Source organism: Thunnus maccoyii, chromosome 13, assembly GCF_910596095.1.
Source record: "Thunnus maccoyii chromosome 13, fThuMac1.1, whole genome shotgun sequence".
NCBI classification, from domain to species: Eukaryota; Metazoa; Chordata; class Actinopteri; order Scombriformes; family Scombridae; genus Thunnus; species Thunnus maccoyii.
The window spans coordinates 10,616,016-10,634,899 of record NC_056545.1 but is presented as its reverse complement, the minus strand read 5'-3'; the positions used below and the strand labels follow the sequence as shown (position 1 = coordinate 10,634,899).

The following is an 18,884-nucleotide window of genomic DNA, read 5'->3' as shown; positions in this document are numbered from 1 at the left end:
AAGAAAGATGAAGGCTGGCGCTGCTATTGTTTGATTACAGGGCCAGTGTTGTTATATTATAGAGACCAGGAAGGCTACTGAATAAACTGCAGGTGTGGATCTAAACAGGGACTTGGTGTGTTTATAGGATGCAGCGGTGTAGGTTCAGGATCAGATGAGCTGCTGCAGGGACCTGGCAGCAGAAAACCAACAGAAGCTCAGCAGCATTGTAGTCATAGTTGAGGGGAGGCCTCGGTTTAAAAGCGCTTGTTTTGTTAATTAGGGCACACCAGATCGACAAGGTTGTAGAGACTATTCAGATGTCACGTCAGAGAAGTGTGACATTGAAATGGCATCTAAAAATACTACATACTGCCTCTTGTTACATTGTTGTATGTCAAAAAGTTAGATGAAATAAGTAAATAAAAAGGAAAGTGGTTGTTGCCTTCTTTGTGCAACCATTCAGTATATTTTCAAATCCTATTTGACTTGTCTCTTTGTTTGTTTACTCCATTTCCTTTATAGTCTTCTACAGTTTAACCTCATCCATGTTGTGTTTGTTGTGTATGTACCCTGTCACCTTCAAGTGGTCATTAAACATGTGCACACAGCAGGATGTACATGACATTCAGATAAACTCCTGTTGAATAGTACGTGACTCCAGATTTTTATGTCAGTCATTTAGCAATAATCTGATTAAACACAACTTTATCAAGGAATACGCACCCTGTGAACTCAATGACATTTAAAACAATAAAAGACTAAATTTTGATATAAGGCTACAACATAATAGTGCAGGACCAACCTTAGTTAATATTCAGTGGTGCAAATACCAAAAACAATGAATATTTGGGGATCTCCTTGGGATCTGGAGGCCCCGTGGAAGTTGCCTGTTCTGCCCAGCTGGTAATTCAGACTTGCCTCAATGTGGCCAAGCTGAGAGCAGTTAAAGTCTAAAGAGGCCTTATGGAAAGCCAGTATTGTTGTTTAGATATTCAAATAAAAGTATAAAATGAAGCATGATGACGTATTTAAAAAAACCCAAAATTTCCTGGTTGAGTTCTTCTTGAGTAAGCAGTTATACAACTAACCGTAAAAGGTCTGTGATGACATTTTAAAGTCCAGCATCATTTCTCTTTCATCCTGTTTTGATTTTACATTGCGGTTAATTTGCATTGAGTGTCAGTGGTGAAAATGTTGCGTCCAGTTTGGCTGCAGTCTTCCCCTTTTGATGCTGTGACCTTCACTTGTTGTGCTGCAACTATTATTTTCATTCACAATTAATCTTCTGAGTCGTTTCTCAATTACTCAATTAAGCATTTTGCCAATTAAATGGCAGAAAGGCATTAACAATAACAAGGACATGTCTTTAAATTGCTTGTTTTGTCCTACAACTAGTCCAAAAGCCAAAGATGTACAGTATATACAGTAGTAGGTTATATTTCACACTCTGTATCAGAGTGTGTGTGAGTAAGAGCTGTATTTCACAGAGAACACACACACATGATATTACCTTCAGTTATCACTGTGTACAATTTAAGTCATTTTTATGTGTGACCTTATACTCTCGAGAACAGACACTGACTCAACACAACACACACCTGGTTAGATATACAATATAGACACATTCAAACCTATTTTGTTGAGAGATTGAAATTGAGAGAAAGTGGGGAGTTCCCATTACTAGACTAGTTCAAATATTTACTGGCAATAAAGCAGCGTGTTGAACTTTGCCCTCCAGGTTGAGGCGCGTTCACGGTGCCGCGAGGTCGTATTTATTACTGGAAACAACTATTATGGTTTACATTTACAACTGCGTGCGCGCTTTGTTTTTGTTGCGAATCACCATGAGCCTCGAGTGCGCTTTGTACTCCCGTCAAACATTTCCAAATCAAAGCGCATAGCTGCATTTACAGCCAGTGCGCATGCCCGCCCTGAGTAAATGTTCTGTCTCCGTCGTGCACGCGGGCGCGCCCAAGGAAAGAATTTGAAGCCTCGCGCGCTGCTGATTTTGCTGTTGCGACTTGTTATAAATGGTAAACTTCAACGACAAGAGCCTCAGTGAACCTGTGACAGTAAGTAAAAAGAATTACAGAAATAGAAACAACACAGTGCGTCTAATATACGAATATTAACTTTAAAAGTAACCAGTCGTATCTGTCTACAGGAGATAAAATCACCAAAACGCACCTACAGTAAGTCTACATAAACTCACCTGAGAGTGTCATAGATTCACTACATATTAAAGTGAAATATTACAATTATTACATTTTCTTCTTGTATATTACATATACAAAAAGGCACCTTAAGACCTACATAAACTCAGACTTATTGTGACAGACTCAGTAGCCTATATGTTAAGGGAAGATATGATAGGAATATTGTAGAAGATAAAATCACCAAAACACTTTAGAGATCTACATAAACTCCCTTTAAAGTGTGACAGACTCACTGGCATATAGAGATAAAATCACCAAAACGAAAGGTCTACATAAACTCACCAGAAAGTGCTATACACTCACTACATATTAAAGTGAAATATTATAGGAGATCAAATGACCAAGAAGGCACCTCAAGATCTACATAAACTCTTAAATGTGACAGATTCATTAGCCTATATGTTCAGAGAAGATATTAAAGGAACATTATAGGAGATAAAATCACCAAAACGCTCCTGAGATCTACATTAAGTCCCTTTCGAAGTGTGACAGACTCACTACATGTTAAGATAAAACGTTATGGAGATATTATGGGTGATAAAATCACTCAAACGCACCTTAAGGGCTACATAAACTCACCTTCAAGTGCCATAGATTCACTACAAATTAAAGTGAAATATTATAGGAAATAAATTTGTCAAAAAATACACCTTAAGGGCTACATAAATTCTAAAGTGTGACAGACTCACAACATGTTAAGGTGTGATTAATTATAGGAATATTATAGGAGATAAAATTACCAAAAAGTCACATTAAGATCTACATAAACTCACTTTAAAGTGTGACAGACTCACTAGCATATAGAGATAAAATCACCAAAACGAAAGGTCTACATAAACTCACTTCACATTATGGTACAATATTACAGAAATATCATTGGAGGAAAAAAAAAATCGTCAAGACGCTCCCAAGATCTACACAAACTCACTTTTAAGTGTGACAGACTCGCTACACGTCCAGATAGAATATTATATGAATATTATATACACCACAGGAAATAAAAATGCCAAAAAAGTACCTTAAGGTCATAAATTCATATCACAGACACGCTACATGTTAAGGTAAAATATTATAGAAATAAAGTAGAATCACCAGGAAATACATTTCCCGAGAAAGGCACTTTAAGGTCAACATAAACTCGCTTTTGAGTATCACACTCACAAGTAAAGATAAAATATTAGAGGAATATAATAGAAGTATTAGAGGATTGTAGGTTAATTACCAAAAAGCCACCATAAACTCGCTTTTGAGTATTACAGACACACGTCAGGACACAAGTCGAGATATAATATTATAGGAATATAATAGAAATAGGCCCTCTGTTGGAAGGTAATTCTCAAAAAGCAACCATGAGGTCAAGATAAATTCACTTTTGAGTGTCACAGACACTCTTCAGGTTATGGTTAAATCATTATTTTAGGAATATCAGTACTGACTGAGTTTTAAGTCTCCTATATAACAATAATGGGAAGAATACAGGAATATTAGCATGTAAAATTAAAATGGAAAAAACAGGACATGTAAAGCCTGGAGTAATATGGACTAAGAACAAAAAGTTTCTAATAATACTGATAAGAAGTTCACTATTATTCCTTTAGACGCTGGTTTACTTTAGAAAGTTTGATGACTTGCAACAACTGTGTGTCTAAATCACTATCGTATAAACCATGTAATAATTCTGCAGGTAGCATAGGTCATTTTATTAGTCACTATTGGCCTGTTGTACATGTGATGATTTATTAAAGGCTGGGCTCTAATCCTAACATCCGTCCTTCACAGTGCACTATCAGTTAAAGCACACAATCACTTGTGCTGCGCGCTAATATCAGTCCAATGGTGAGTAATATAGATATGGGGATTTCTGCAGGCGTCAGAAAACAAGATATGGTATTGATTAAATTCATTTTGTTTGCACTATCGCCAAAGGAGGACTAAGATACTACTTTTTTAAAAATAAGCATATTTTCTAGGAGGTGTTTCACACATTTTGAGACAGACTCGATTCTGTTTTCAGAGTTTCGTATTTTTCTGCGGCTCAAATAAATTGAGAACAGAAACGGCTTCGACTCACATACAAGCTGCTTTTTCATCTAGTGTAAAATATGCAGGTTGGATATAATCATCTGAGGTTGAAACACTCCAAACCACCTACAGGATGTTCTTTAAAAGGGAAGTCGGCCCTGCGAAATAGTTGCCAAACCTCAACCTGAGTCAAACCAAATTTAATCTTGTGTTATCATAGTGTGATTAGAGAAAAGATCAAGTCAAAATAATATAAATATTTCGATACTGTGTAGCATAAAATAAAACATTTCAAGAGCGCATTTAGGACTCTTCGTATCAAACCTCACCAAATAATAGTAGCCTACAATAGTCCATAATAAGGGTTTAGACAATGATCCTATTAAATCCGATTAATTTAGACAATATTAAGGTCTAGAAGTTTGAAAGATGCGTATAAACTTCAGTGGATTTATTTCCATCCACAAAGAAAGTGTAATTTGATGTGCAATAAATAAATAAATACACAATAATGCAAAAATAAGCTTCAAAATGAACAAAAGAAAAAAATGAAATATCGTGCGTAAAACCCAGATAACTACCGGCTAGTCCTTTTAATCCTTAAAAATCTTCATATTTCTGAGATAATCCTTTTAAACTGTGTGGATCAATAGGCTGCGGATTTTTAGCCAAGTTATTTATTTTGCTTCTCTTAGGGGGGGAAAAACTGGACCACTGCGGCTTGTCTCCTCTAAAACATACTTGAAATAAACCTCTCTTTTCCTGGAGTTTATTCAAACAAACATGTTACCATAAACACATGAGGACTTTGAATCACCTTTTTTTTTGTATACAGTTTAGGCTAATGAACTCACTTCTGTAAAGTCTTACATTATCGTACAAAACACGTTGCACTCAAGTTAAACATGCGTGGTTTTCTAGATTTCAGCAAACAAAATGGGAAGAAAAAAAAACATTTGAAAGTAACGGGCCGGTGGCACCCTGCATAGACGGTAAATAGAAAGCACACAGAAGCAGTATAAAATATGTACAATAAATGCTATATTTCTTCTTTTTTTTTCATTGAGTCTGGATTCATGATATGCTCACACAGTTTATTTTTTTTTCTTGCAAATCCTTGTTTTGGTCAAGACCTCCCCCCCTCTCTCCCTCCCCCTTCTTCCCCAAGCCAGTCTTCAAAAGCAAGCAAGCACAAAAAAAAAAAAAAAAAAAATCCCATCGTCTGTTTCATATGTTAGGCCTGTATATATTTACATTTATGTATGTACAATGCAGCAATGTAACACGTCTTCATCATAAAAAAAAAAAATCCGAAAAACCTGGACATTTCAATTGCTGTGCAAGTTCAATGGTAAACACATAACCCGCATAATCCATTTTTTTTGAAAAATGATTGCAACTAATCCAGTTTAGTTGTCTTTGATTTTTTTTTTCATCCGCAGGTAGCCTATAAGCTCTTACACCGTGTCCGTTCATCACATATATATTTATTTATATTTAGGCCCCGTTTTTGGCCCGTCAGCTGTTGTACTGACAGGCGTTCAGGCTCGATCCGGGGCTCTGCAGGCCGCTGTATCCAAAGGTTGGATGCTGTTTGGATTTGAGTCTGAGGGTGGCCAGGCTGGAGTTGCAAGTGTCCCGGTAAACGCTGTACGGAGAGCCGGGAGGCCCGTACGGACACGCGGATGACGACATGGCAGAGTTGATGCCGGACGTGCCGATCCCGTTCAGGTTGCTGATGTTATTCAGACCCGGGGTAGGCATGCCCGGCACGGCGGAGTGGCCCATCCCGGAGGCCATGGTCATGGAGGAGATGGAGTTTGGCGCCGAGAACATGGACTGCGAGGTGAGGGGGCTCATGGAGTTGAAGAAGGTGAAGTTCTTTGTGGTCAGCGGCGCCGGAGTCAGGCCCTTGTTTGTCCAGTTGTTGTAGGTGTAAGCCGGGTACATGTCGTCGTAGGGCTGCATCAGGCCGCTAAACTGCGGCAGGTAGCTGTTCTTGCACAGGTCCATCTGCTGGTTCCGCTCCCGCTTCCTCCACTTGGCCCGGCGGTTTTTGAACCACACCTGGAGCAGACACACAAGGTTAATATACATGTGGACGTGAACAGACAGCTGCGGAGCAGAGTCACCAAGAGGCCCCCGAAACAGTCAAAAATGTGAATTTTCTTTTCACTTCCACCGTGTCTTATAACCCCCAAAATCTACAAACATCACAAGTGTGGCACTAACCCGAAGCCTGCAGTATCTTAAAGACATATAATGTTGTAATATCACGTTATAAAATCCGACTTTTCATTAGAACTGACGCTGCAGTGGCTTTTCCTTAAATATCATAAATTGTAGATCATGTAATATTAATAATTAAATAATATTTCTGTGAGCATTTACTTGACCGGGGGGGGGTCAAACCCTTGTTGGATCCCCATAAGTGCTGCTGCCTGTAGGGTGTGTTTGTGTTCAGGCCACACTGTAACCAATACAAAATAATGTGTGTGTGCTTTTTTAAAACTCTAAATTAATGATCTTTGATTGTCTCTCTAAACTTGTGCAACTGCATTTCTTTTAAAACGATCTTTGATTTTAGAGGCACATTGAAAAGCCCGCAGCGAAACTCACAATCTGAAGCTGCATGCCCTCCAAAAATTGATTGACAGCTCCTTGATATAAGTGCATCTGTTTAATATTCTCAGATGTCTCGAGATTTGACTCGGAGAGCTCCGTTTACAACAGTTTGTAAACACAAAATAATAATAATAATAAAAAAGGGCCCGGACTGTATTTCTGCAATTTTCAGTTGTGGTCATTTGAGAAACACACAAAGGCTTATTTGCCTCATTGTAAAACCTTTTTTAGTTAGGCTCTATAAATATAACAGTTATTTATTTATGATCACAAAAATCAGTTTGGGCCTTTAAAAATAGAGACAAAAATAACTCAGTGTTCAGTTTTTCTCAGTCTTGACTGGAGATTAGTATGAGAGCTGTTAAATGAAATAATGATGAAAACATATTAAGGATGGACGGTGCCTCTGTGTTGCATTTAAAACTAAAAATTGAAATCCCTGCATTGAAACACTCGACTAAAACCATCACAATCAATCCGGATTTCAGCAGCGGAGCCTTAATTTAAATTAGTTCAGTCTTCAAAATCCTTCAGTAAAATCAAAGTATATTTGAAAACAAAGACTTCACTATTTAAAGTGAAACAGTAGCTACAATTAGCCCAAGGAGTAGCTGTCAGTTCCAAACTGCTGCTTTTTGTTTGTGTTGTTTATGGTAGATTATTTATTAAAGCCTTTTTCTATTTTTTAAGCCACATTTATATTCAGTTGTGCTTAGTTATTTGCGCACGAGGTGTTAAATGTGCTCTGGATAGAAAAAAATAATTAAATGATCAACAAAAGTCCTGGGCGTTTTTTAAATAAAACATTTCACGGTAATAATATTTGAATGTTTAATATTTTTTACTGAAAACCTTGTAAAGAAAATATGTTTTAACTCTTGTTATGACAGTAATTTTTATTGCACCATATCTAGCAATGCAATGAGACTTATTTCTGCGTTGCATGCCGGTAAAATGAAGGCCTCAGTGTATACATCAGTATGTAGGTCAGACTCCCCAAAATAAAACCAACATGTTTACAACATGAATCACGCGCGCACAGGCGGGTGACTGTAAATGAATCAGAAACGGGCCTCTGGATATCTTCACGCCTTATCGAAACCTGACAAAATATCCGTTAGACGGCACTCTGAGAGTCATTTTTAATTCATAGTAGAAACAGTTTACAAGTGGTATCATCACAGCAGGCCCACGGCGGCTATTTATAGTCCCGCGAGGAACAGGGTGCTGCGGACAAATTGTCCACAAAAGCCTTGAGCGATGTGACAGGAGAGCTGCGCAGGAAATACGCAGCCTGCGTCTCACGGCACTGCCTCGACTCGTGTGAGAGGCTTCAGCCAAAAACTAAATTAAATAAAATACTTTGGGTTTTAATGCCATGTTAACAAGCAAAAACCTAATTAAACGAATAGTTGGCAACGTTCAAAATAGTTAACCCCACTACATATCTGTTTCTCTTGATTAAATGGCATTAATAGGTCAAGTCAAAACACTTAAATGACAAAATATATTTCACTAAAAGCTTAAATATGAGTCTGAAATATTCATCCTGCGCTGTCACTCAGTCTACGGTTTTTACAATGTTTTCTTTTTATTCCGCCCAAATAAAAGGCAGCGCTGTTTGTATAATTCACCACTTCTTGGCTTCAGAAATGAAAAATCCAGCACTCTGAACTACTTCTGAGACTTTTTTTTTTTTTACTTCCCTGCACTTCAATTTTAACATTTTTTATGCAATTTGAGACGGTGGATTTTGCAAGGACAGGCCGCCAGGCGCCAGTTGCTGTAAATGAAAACCAGCAGCTATTGTTCGTGTTTAACGCACGTTTCTTACGTCAAGTTTTTTTTTTCTCGTCCAGAAAACGGCAACCTGCGTGAGTACCTGTATAAAAACGGGGTACACCGAGGAGTCCAACATTTCTTCAGCCACTTAAAATAAAAAGCAACGTAATGTGTCAGTTATTTTCTGTTTTAAATGGACCATGAAGTTAAAATAATTCAAATCTGCTAAAGTTGGTTAAATAAGATATTATTCAAATGTGACCCCCCCCCTCTCCCACCCCTCCTCAAGTTGGTAAATTTATCGTCGTCCTGCTGAATAAATATAATCACATGCTGTTTTTTTATGTTGCACAGCTCCAGGTAGATTTGGCTGCATGAACAGTCTCCTCTACGGGAAGCAAGAGGGGTCCAGACTGGTGATGATGTCATCAAAACACAAACGCTCCATTAGCACTGCGGATACACCCTTAAAAATGGATGTTTCCAACACATCCAAATAGTTTAAGACATCTTGCATTTTCTGCAAAATTTTCAACATGAAATGCGTGTTTTGTTTTTGTTTTTAAACATGCAGTTTTAGTCCCGCTTGTGTCAGAAATGCGCGCGGTGTTGGGAATTACATGTGTAACTTCATATAAGTTAACACTGCTTTTCTGAAAATCTCCCAGTTTTTGTCAACGGATTTTCTTCAAGGCATCTCTGAATTATGTCACAGATTAAATGTAAAATCACCGCAGTAATTTACATGAGACAGGCTGGATTTTCACTCACTCTTCATTCAGTAAGAGCACAGGATCAAGTGACGACACTGTATCGACAGTACAGACCCCAATGCCTCACATAAGAGTGGACGTTATTATCGGCTTGTCCTGATATAAAACATAAATGCAGGGAGAGCGAGTCTGTCTGTGTCGACTTCCTCAGTGGAGATATTTTAGCTCGGTTTAGGTAAATCAATGGTCATTTTAGCAGCAAATGTTAGTGGGAACGCTTATCATACGACTTTCATTCCAATCCATTAATTTAAAGTTTTAGTTTTGCTGTAATTTGCTGTTTGTTGTAACGGTAGTTTTCTTAAAATCGTTTATTTCGGGGTGTTTGACTCAGCATTTCATTATTTATTTGGTCCATGTGTCTTGAGTTATTTCATTTATTTATATAATTGAGAATTCTCCTGTCCGAAAGAATCACCCGAGAACGCTTTAATTTATTTGTCAATTCTTCTTTACGCACGCATTACGCAAACTTTAAAACACCGCCTGCTGGCTTCTTACCCGGACTCTGGCCTCGGTCAGGTTGGTCCACACGGCGATCTCCTCCCTGGTGCTCATGTCCGGGTAGCGGTTCCTCTGGAAAGTGGCCTCCAGCTCCTGCAGCTGCTGGCTGGTGAAGTGAGTCCGCTGCCGCCGCTGCTTCTTCTTTTTGGGATCGTCCGCGTTCCCGTCATCGCTCCTATGTTCAGCGCTCCTCTCCTTTTCTGTGGATTGTAAATTGGGGTGGAAATACAATATGATGCAGCTGTAAGGTAGTTGGAATAGCATGCAAACAGAGGATATTTTTTTTTGCATTTAAGATGTTAGTATTTGCACCTAAACATTTCAGAGTGGAATTAAATGCAGCAACGTGCAGGATAATTAAAGCTCAGGGTCAAATAAAAGGCCTGACAGAATGCAATACGGAAAGCCAAAACTATATATAAACTATTCATAAAGTTCTTCAAAATAAGTCACAGAGGAGCAATGACCGACTAAATCCAAATATTTACAAATATGTCTGGGAGTTTTGTATCGATTCTTTCAAACACACACTTAGTTCTGCCTCGGTTTACACTGATAGATCAATATTACTGTTCTTTACGACAAGGTCTTCCCTTATCTCCCAACGGCTATCTTGTATTCGTGTCCTAACAAGATTGCCTCGTCAATCTGAAGGGTCAACACGTGCAAAGGTTAATCACAAAGTCAGAATACTCTCTTGAATGTTCACCAAAAATAAAAAAGCAACTTAAAACTTGAAGCCAAAACATCATTTATAATTTAAGCCCTATAAATAATTTCCACTCAGGAAAGGAGGAATTAATAACATTCACCCCTATGAACTATTTCTTCCTCATGTGGCCTTTGACAACTGAGACAGAAAACAAAATCTGTTTTTTTTTTCTGAAAAATGTGGCAAAGCTGAAGAACAAAAAGCTTCTTTAAGAATTGTTAATTCAGACCTTCTGGCTTTCAGTTTAGCTTGGTGGATAGGCCCAATATTTATAGTTTGTTTTAATGCATTTACTGACAGCAGGCCAGACTGTTCTGCACATTTTTCCCTGACAGACCTCGGGATCCTGCCAAGTGTTTGGTTCAAGCCAGCGCAACAAACAGACAATGGGGGTGTAACAAAACTGAACTATTACTTATTCTGTTGTATTTGTGCGCATTAAACTGGAGAGAAACAGATCAAGTTATTTAAAATGTGTTTTGATGTCATTTATCCATGTGGATGTTACGTCCTAACATAAGGAAACAACTCGTCATTACAGTAAGAATACGCAACACTGGAACTACATGTTTACTATAATATTCAGTCTCCCTTTTCCGTAGCTTTAAGCTGTGACAGCTCACCGTAAACTTGCTTAGGCAGACGTTCAATAAACTGTTATTGCACTTAGAAGAAGGAATCGAGTTGCTAAAAGCACTCTGTGACTGTGTACCTGCCAACTCTGTGTCTGAAGACTCGCTGCTTGAGTTCTCTAAAGTTTCCCGACTGCTGTTTGAAGTTCTGGGTAAATGAAACGCGGGCGCCACGTCGCGGGGCGGCGGTGCTCTCACTGCCTCAGCGATTCTGTCCAAATTCATCCCACCTTGAAGAGAAGGATGCGTACAAAGAGGAAACGGGGGTGAATCCTGGGCTGCACAAAGCTTTCCTCAACAGCTACTCTACAAAAAATCCACCCGCTGCCAGACACACACGGCGACATGAGAGAATTAAGCATGCAGGGAGAATTTCCACGAGAGTTTTGTCCTTCCACGAAAGAAAGAAAGAGAGAAGAAAAAAAAAATCACACAGCCAGCCCCCCTTTTCCCTCCACTGCAGCAGTGACGGCCCAGCGCGCACTCCTACTATCCGCTGCAGAGAAAAGCTTCTGCCCGCTGTGACCGAGAGGAAGCTCCGTCTCTCCAACCCACACATGAGACCCACCCATCTGCTGCGTTTAACCTCCCCAAAACGAGCGAGTCCCACCCACTGCCCGCTGCAAGAAAACATATCCACCCAGACAAGATATTTAGTCTGACGTCAAGCTAAAACAATTGGAAAACGTGCGATTAATTAATTGGACGTTTTGTTTTTTTGACGCATGCAAATGTCTTTAATCAAGTTTGGATGGAAGGAAAAAAAAAAAATCAAAAGCGACCCATCTAAGCAAAACAGACTATTCCTACCAAGTGAATTTATACCCTGCTGGTAGGTTTGTTACCTGAACATAGGCTCAGTATTAGACTGGATGTCTGGTTATGTTTTGCAGCGTTCACTTGCTTTTCTCCAGCGGGTTTATCTATCGGGGGCGCGCAGGGCAACGCTTTGCTCTCTCGGAGTAAAATGGGCCTTTTATTCGTGCAGGCATGTTTGAAATGTGCCCGGTGTAACGCAGCTGGGTGCGCTTATACACACACTCCCACACGATGTAGACTATATCTCGGATATGTACTGAGCTGAATAAACATTTGCTATCCACGCGGGCCTGCCCAGTTACTGTTTCCTTAGAATGAAAAGTGCACGATGACGTGAAGATTATTGTGTGTTTAAATGAGACACTGTAAACTGACAAGAGTCGCTGTATCAGCTCCTTGGTACGCTTTTCTTTTTCTCTGACAAATAAACAATCAGGACTAATAAAAGCCAGACAGATCAGAGCTCCCTCTCTCTCTCTCTCTCTTTCTTTCTCTCTCTTTCTCTCTCTCTCTCTCATTGCTTAACACACGCTGTGTTTTGTACCTGCGCTGCGTGTTTTCTGTAGCAGTTCCAGCACCAGGCTGCTTTCTACCAAATAAGTCAGTGAATAATAATCTGTTGACAGCAGCAGATCTGTCTGCGCTGCACAGCCGCCGGTTTGTAATCAAACATAAATAGAAACTTAGTTGAAACTCCAACAACATGCTCTCAGTGTCCCAACATCCCACTCTGACTGCACTGTTGGATCCCAAACTTTCAGCACAAATCCCATTATGACTGACTGGTCCGCTGATATGATGTGATTACAGATAACCTAAAATGCAGTCATTAGCTACTGATGTGATGACGACATATAAAGAGCCTTTAGTCTGTTTTATTGGCACTGACGTTAAGGTTTACGTGTTATATCCCTGTGGAGACTGACAGTATTCAGGCCATTTGGAATCCAAACCAATTCAATGCTGTGGTATATTTTAGATAAAGCTGAGAAAGAACTAACTGTGAAAATCAAAAAAAAAATGCAAATGAGTTGTTAATTCCAGGCTGTCTTCTAGTTGGATTATAATCTGTCATCCCTGACAGCCGTGCACAGTGTTTGCATTGCCTCACAGCACAGTTCAAGTGAACTGTAACCCTCTGAACACTAGTGAGCCGGTGTGCAGAACTAAAGAGCTTCGTCCAGATGTTGACTTGCTGATCTATGTGCTGCGCTGGAGTGATATATGCATTCATATTTTGTAGTAATGCCGAAGCTGCAGAAGTAGAAATTGGACATTTTTAACAAAACTTTCTTTGTTTAAAAAAAAAAAACGCGACTGCTCACAGACGTCATAATGGCGCCAGGTGAGGCCTTATCGGAGGCCATTTCTTTATCCAAGGAAGTCAGAGATGGTATTTAATTTTATTTTGAGCAGTCATTTGTTTCTTATCCAATATGCCCACATATAGGCCCTATTTTCACACGTGTAACAATGTATGCGCAAGATCAGTAGATCTCCTTTTACTAGCCTGTTAGTCTTAAAATCTTATTTTTTCTAAAATGAAACACACACACTCCAGTGAGAAACCATTACTAGTTTGCCCAGTTTTCCAATTTATTTCACTTTTTCTTGAATTCAGCTCTTCCTTTTTTATTTAAGAAAATACAGCCCATTGTATTGTGTCTCTGCGCAATTAGGCTATGAGTAGACTGAAAACACAAATAACCTCACTTTACAAGTTTCCTTTTCGTGGGTGACTACTGGCTGCGTGGTGATTGGCTTGTTGTGTCCCGGCCTGTAGCCTACATGTGTCAGGTAAATGTGCACCGGCTCAGGCCTTAACAGACTGACTCGGACTGTCCCCGGCGCCAGTCTCGAGCGTTTTCGGCCATTGTGTGACGGTGACTTTTGACATGAGATCCCCGTCCGACCGGAAAACTCCCCCGAAGGCCCTTTCAGACGACAATTGTGCAAGCTCTCAACAATCACTTGCCTTTTTCCATCCATATTTGTCTGTACAGAGCTTGTTTTAAAGAGAGAAGGGCTCATATAAAGGCCTGTATTATATTTCTACACGTTACAAGGCCGCTATATGCGTTCATTTTAATAAAAAGATCTGTATATGTAGAAATTGTTATCAACCAATCCACATGTTTTGGTTTTTAAAGCAGAATTATCCCTTTTTTTTAAGACTACCCACCTCAAACATGCGTCATGGTGGCCTGCTGTGTACAGTCAGTCCTGGAACAAGTTCGACCCTCACACATAGCTACCACAGCGTCCATGGGCAGGACTCTACTATCCCCCATCTGCCTACTGACTTTCTGAGCTGTAGCCAATTGCGTAAAATGGTTTTGATGAGATATTTGGGGCAGAAAACACGGGAGTAACCAGTAGAGCGCGCGCAGCACTGTGTAGGAGAAGTGATGATGCATTTTTTAATAAGCGACCTCGAGGACCTGGTCATCCCATCGTGTCAGCAGGTGCTATTTACTATGCAGGTCTGAGGGCTGAATGGACTGAAAGTCGGAACTGGTGCGTGTTAGTTAGTGGGGGTTAATGGGTGCATTGCGTGCGGTATTGCGTAAGTGCGCATGACGCTGGGTGGGCTAATACACGGTGATTTAGGGGCAGTAGTACAGTTGTAGCCTATTCTTAAAAAAGTCAATCTATAATACATTTAAGAAAGATACAATATCGTAAATTATCAGCAAAACTGCTGTTTTATAAAACCCAATAGGTTTATTACAGGGAAACTACGGCTTAAAAATACTATAGTTGAAAAGTTTCCCCTATTATATGAATATCACAGCAGCACTACAGTAAAATACAATCAGATCGCAATAAACCCAATGACCCTTTAAGTCTCCACGGGAATAAAGGCAAGGATTTACAGCACATGGAGATTTTCCATGGAGGAGGTGATAGTTCCTGTGATTCTACCTTCCTCTGTCCCCCAGCAGATATTACAGGCTGATAGATGGAGGTAATCTAAATACCCAACCTCCTCAGCCTGCATCCCTGCCTGCGTCCCGCTCCTCCTCTACTCTGGAGGGCACTTGCGTGTGATGGATGAGTGAAAAAGCCTTTCCATCCGGCAGGACAGGTTAAAGGCCAGTGGCAATGCAAACACTCATATTTTCCTCCAAGAAGTGAAAATAAACTCGGCGAACGCCGTTAATCACACACCAAACACACACAAAAATATACGCCTGGCGTATTTTTTTCCCTCTCTTTGCTGTAAGGCAACCAAGCAAAGTAAAGTAAAGCTAACCACGGGGCCAAAAACAAAGCATATCGAAAATTAAAGCTGGCGAGCAGATTCAAGGGAAGGGCAGCAGTGGAGATGTAACTGGACACGGTGGGTAACTGGAGAAGGACAGAGCTGATTATTGCCTTGGTGATGGTTTCTCTGCTTGGTCCAAGGCCTGTTTGACCTGGAGCCTGACAACCAACAAACAACCTGACAGGTGTAAATAAAACAACACCTCTAATGGTCATCACAGTGAAAACACCCATAAGAAAAATATATTAAAATGCCAGAAAATGTGTGTTTTTTTTTTCATGTCCTTTAAATCACTCTCCTTGTAAGGCAGTTCTGCATGCTTACACTGTCTATTTACTCAACCCAGCTGCTGTTTGCTGTGGTTTTTATATTAAAAATACGGTTTATAACTTGAGTTGAGGTGGAATTAGTTCTCATTATGTGAAAATATAAATTTGTAACACATGAAAACAGAGGTTTGACTTCCAAAAAAACAGATAAAATGTATCTTTTGCAACATAGATTACAGTGTAACTTTAATAAAAGGCAAAATACTAACATCAACTATTAATATTAATTTCCTTCAGCCAGTTTGTCTTTATAATAATTGTGTGTCCACTTTGTGTCTTGCTGTTTTAATTTAGCACCCAAGCTTTTAGGTTGAGGCTATTTTATTAGTAGTATAAATGATTATTTCCTGAAAGAAAATTAGGTTTAAATAGATTGTACACAACCAGTTTCCTCTTCGCGTGTCTGGCATTTAAATGTCTAAAAACCCCAGATATTTTCCAAGGTTTTTACAGTCTCCATTTTACGCACGGCTCTTTCTTTTGGTCTGTGATTAAACCCAGGCTTAGAGAAAAACCTCTTTTTTTTATTTCTGATCTAAAACTTCATTGGATGCTATAAGAAAAATATTTTGCTTTGGGAAACTATTTTCCTCCTGAATAGAGCTTTTTGATGCTTGCAGTCCATCTGGTTTGAAATTTTACCCTCTTTTTTCCCCCCCTTTTGCTTTTCAAAGGCAAAACAACTCACCAGGAAGTCATCTAATAAGAAACCAGACACAGAAAATAGATTGCTGTGTGTAAAAACTGAACTGTAGGATACGCTGTTGAAAATGTTGTAGGCTTGTCTCAGTGTGCTTTCATTTGATTTCCGCGCGCTCCCCCAGTTGCATCTCAGCATGTCTTGAATGCCGCGCGCATTAATTCGCTGCATATCACTCATATCGTATCTAAAAGCCAGATGGTTGTGAACACGCACAGCCCTGTGTGCTGTAAGAATCATCAACAACGAGCTCAGACTGTACTGCAAACCAAGACTAGAGCATCCTTTTGCTTTACATGATAATTTTTTAGTTTTTTCAATGGACAGTAAACACAGTCAAACAATTAAAAACTCTACTTCTCTCAGAAGCAATTGAATTATTAAACCGAGCAGGGAACAAGTCATACCTGGATCCCCGCAAGAAATCACATTCTTGGACAGATTCAGTTCCATTCCAGTTGCCTGAAAACACAGAACAAGAGGTTTGCATGAGGAGAAAATTTCCTGCATATCAAAGACTTTAAAACAATCAAATACATGTCTTTTCCTCTCTTTAATTAAATAAGTGTGTTCGTGTTATAATCTAATATTTTTTTGCTGCTGCAAGTTAGTTCAAAACGTTTTGTTTAAGCCGTGCAATAATAATAAACTACTGCAATACAACACAGGAAACTTTATATTCATGTTGGACTATTTTCTGGGTCCATGTCTGAATTCTCAAAAACCAGTAAAAACCCCCCCCCAAATGTTATTACAAATTAGGCAAATTCTAAGGCAATGCAGCCACGATAAAATAATAATAGAAATAACATTATTAAGCAGCAATATTAAATCAAACAGCAAAATGTCCTCACACATATAAAACTGTTATTTATTCTGCTTTAATATATTTAATATAAACACAGATCTTCATGCTTTGGGCCTTCAGTGCAGTGACATCCCTAACACAACATGATAAAAAAAAGTTTACCCATACCATGATACTACACACACACACACACTCACACACACACAGCCAGCTCTTATCAGGAATCCCTTTACTGCTTTTATGTCCACAGTAAATCTTTACTCATCTCTCTTCTGTCCCTTAGAGGTCACACGCTCCAATGCGCGCACCCGCCTACACTTATTTTCATTTGGTTCATTTAAGGCGTGAGTCAGGGATTAATACAGATTTTGTCTGGAGCACACTGGTGCACAGTAGGCTAAATGCTGACAGTGATGCTCAGACAGTCGGAGTATCGCTGACTCTTTTCTAGCTGCTGGCTGAATAAAATGTTTGATACCAGAAATAGGCTAGTTGCCGTTGCTGTGCGTAAAGCTCCTCGCACTCTCCGGCCTCTCTACGGTCAATTGCCTCTCTGACCCCAGCAACCTGACAACAAGCACTGCTTAGCGGAGTTACCACTTGTCAACATTTAGTTTTCTCCATCGTGTTCAACCCCGACTCATGTCTGACTCGTACTGAAGCGTAAAACTACCAAGAGCGAGATGCCTACTAACTTTCTGACCGACCCCCAAAGCCAAAATTCAATGACCTGACAGACAAGGCAGACAAGGTGCGTGTTCTACTCACCATTTGGTTCCCAGCAGAGGCAGACGACAGAAAAAAAAGGAATAAAGCCTCAGAGTTTCCCCATGCAGGTGTTCAGTAAATCCACTTTAGCGTCGGCTGCGCGTAAACGCTGCGTCCGCGATAATCAGCGCTTTGGTTGCGTGTCCGCGGCGCTGCCTTGGTTTTCTTCGCCAGCGCTCTGCAGCACGCCTCGTGGTGACGTCATGAGACCGCAACCCCCCCCACCTCCCCCGCCGCCTCCCACCTCCCCCGTCGTCCTCATCTTCATCCTCCTGTACCTTCATTCTCCTTCTCCTCCTTATCTCAGCTTCTTCACCTTTATCAGTTTATCCTCATCTTCATCTGATTCAAGTCGTTATACTCACCATCATCATCTTCATCCCTATCCTCATCCTCACTTCCTAATCTTCGTCTTCATCTTAAATTTAATCCTCATCCTCATTTTCTAATTTCTTCTTCTTATTATTATTATCATTATTATCATCATCATTATCATTATCATCAATAATAATAATAAATACTGTGACATGCCGATTTGATTTAAACATTTTATAGAATTTTTTTAAAAATACGTGTGTTTACTCTTATAGTTTCCTCTGTATTATTTGTGTGTTAGCGCTGTGACAGTTGCTTAGAAGAAAAACTGTTTCGGCGGGAAAAGATTATGCTTAAGAGTATTTTTATGATGCGCATTAATTGAGCATCACGTGCAATCCACATTTTAAAGGGCGTTTCTGTGAAGTCACACACTGTAGGAAGGCTTCAGGTTGAATTATCGGACGGGAATAAAACTATTGGACTACTGAAAGTTCAACATTAGGCCTATAGTAGTCTCACTCAAACAGACTCGGCAGATGTTTTAATTTTTACTGTGCTTGAACTATTTATTTATTTTACAAAGATCAAAAACAGACAGCGATTTAAACTTAATAGATCACACGAGC

The 18,884-nt window shown here is 39.6% G+C and overlaps 1 protein-coding gene across 2 annotated transcripts; it reads right to left on the bottom strand.

Annotated features, from left to right (window-relative positions):
* Positions 1-5,440: 5,440 nt before the first annotated feature.
* pitx1 (paired-like homeodomain 1) lies at positions 5,441-18,035 on the bottom strand. Of its 2 annotated transcripts, XM_042432254.1 has the most exons (5): positions 17,941-18,035; positions 16,772-16,826; positions 11,329-11,478; positions 9,902-10,104; positions 5,441-6,287 (listed from the first exon to the last, which is right to left on the bottom strand). In XM_042432254.1, the coding sequence occupies exons 1-5, from the start codon at positions 17,941-17,943 to the stop codon at positions 5,739-5,741; spliced, it is 960 nt and encodes a 319-aa protein (XP_042288188.1). In that variant the 5' UTR covers positions 17,944-18,035; the 3' UTR covers positions 5,441-5,738. The 2 variants fall into 2 exon arrangements, with proteins under 2 accessions (XP_042288188.1, XP_042288189.1); XM_042432255.1 differs by lacking the exon at positions 11,329-11,478.
* Between the last annotated feature and the right edge of the window lie 849 nt (positions 18,036-18,884).

What these genes read in the sequence shown, in the direction of transcription:
- pitx1 (XM_042432254.1), bottom strand. An exon ending in GATTTCTTGCGGGGATCCAG is followed by an intron (nt 11,479 to 16,771) that starts GTATGACTTGTT and finishes CTTCTCTTCAAG; the next exon opens with GTGGGATGAATTTGGACAGA. An exon ending in TGACCGAGGCCAGAGTCCGG is followed by an intron (nt 6,288 to 9,901) that starts GTAAGAAGCCAG and finishes TGTCTGCTCCAG; the next exon opens with GTGTGGTTCAAAAACCGCCG.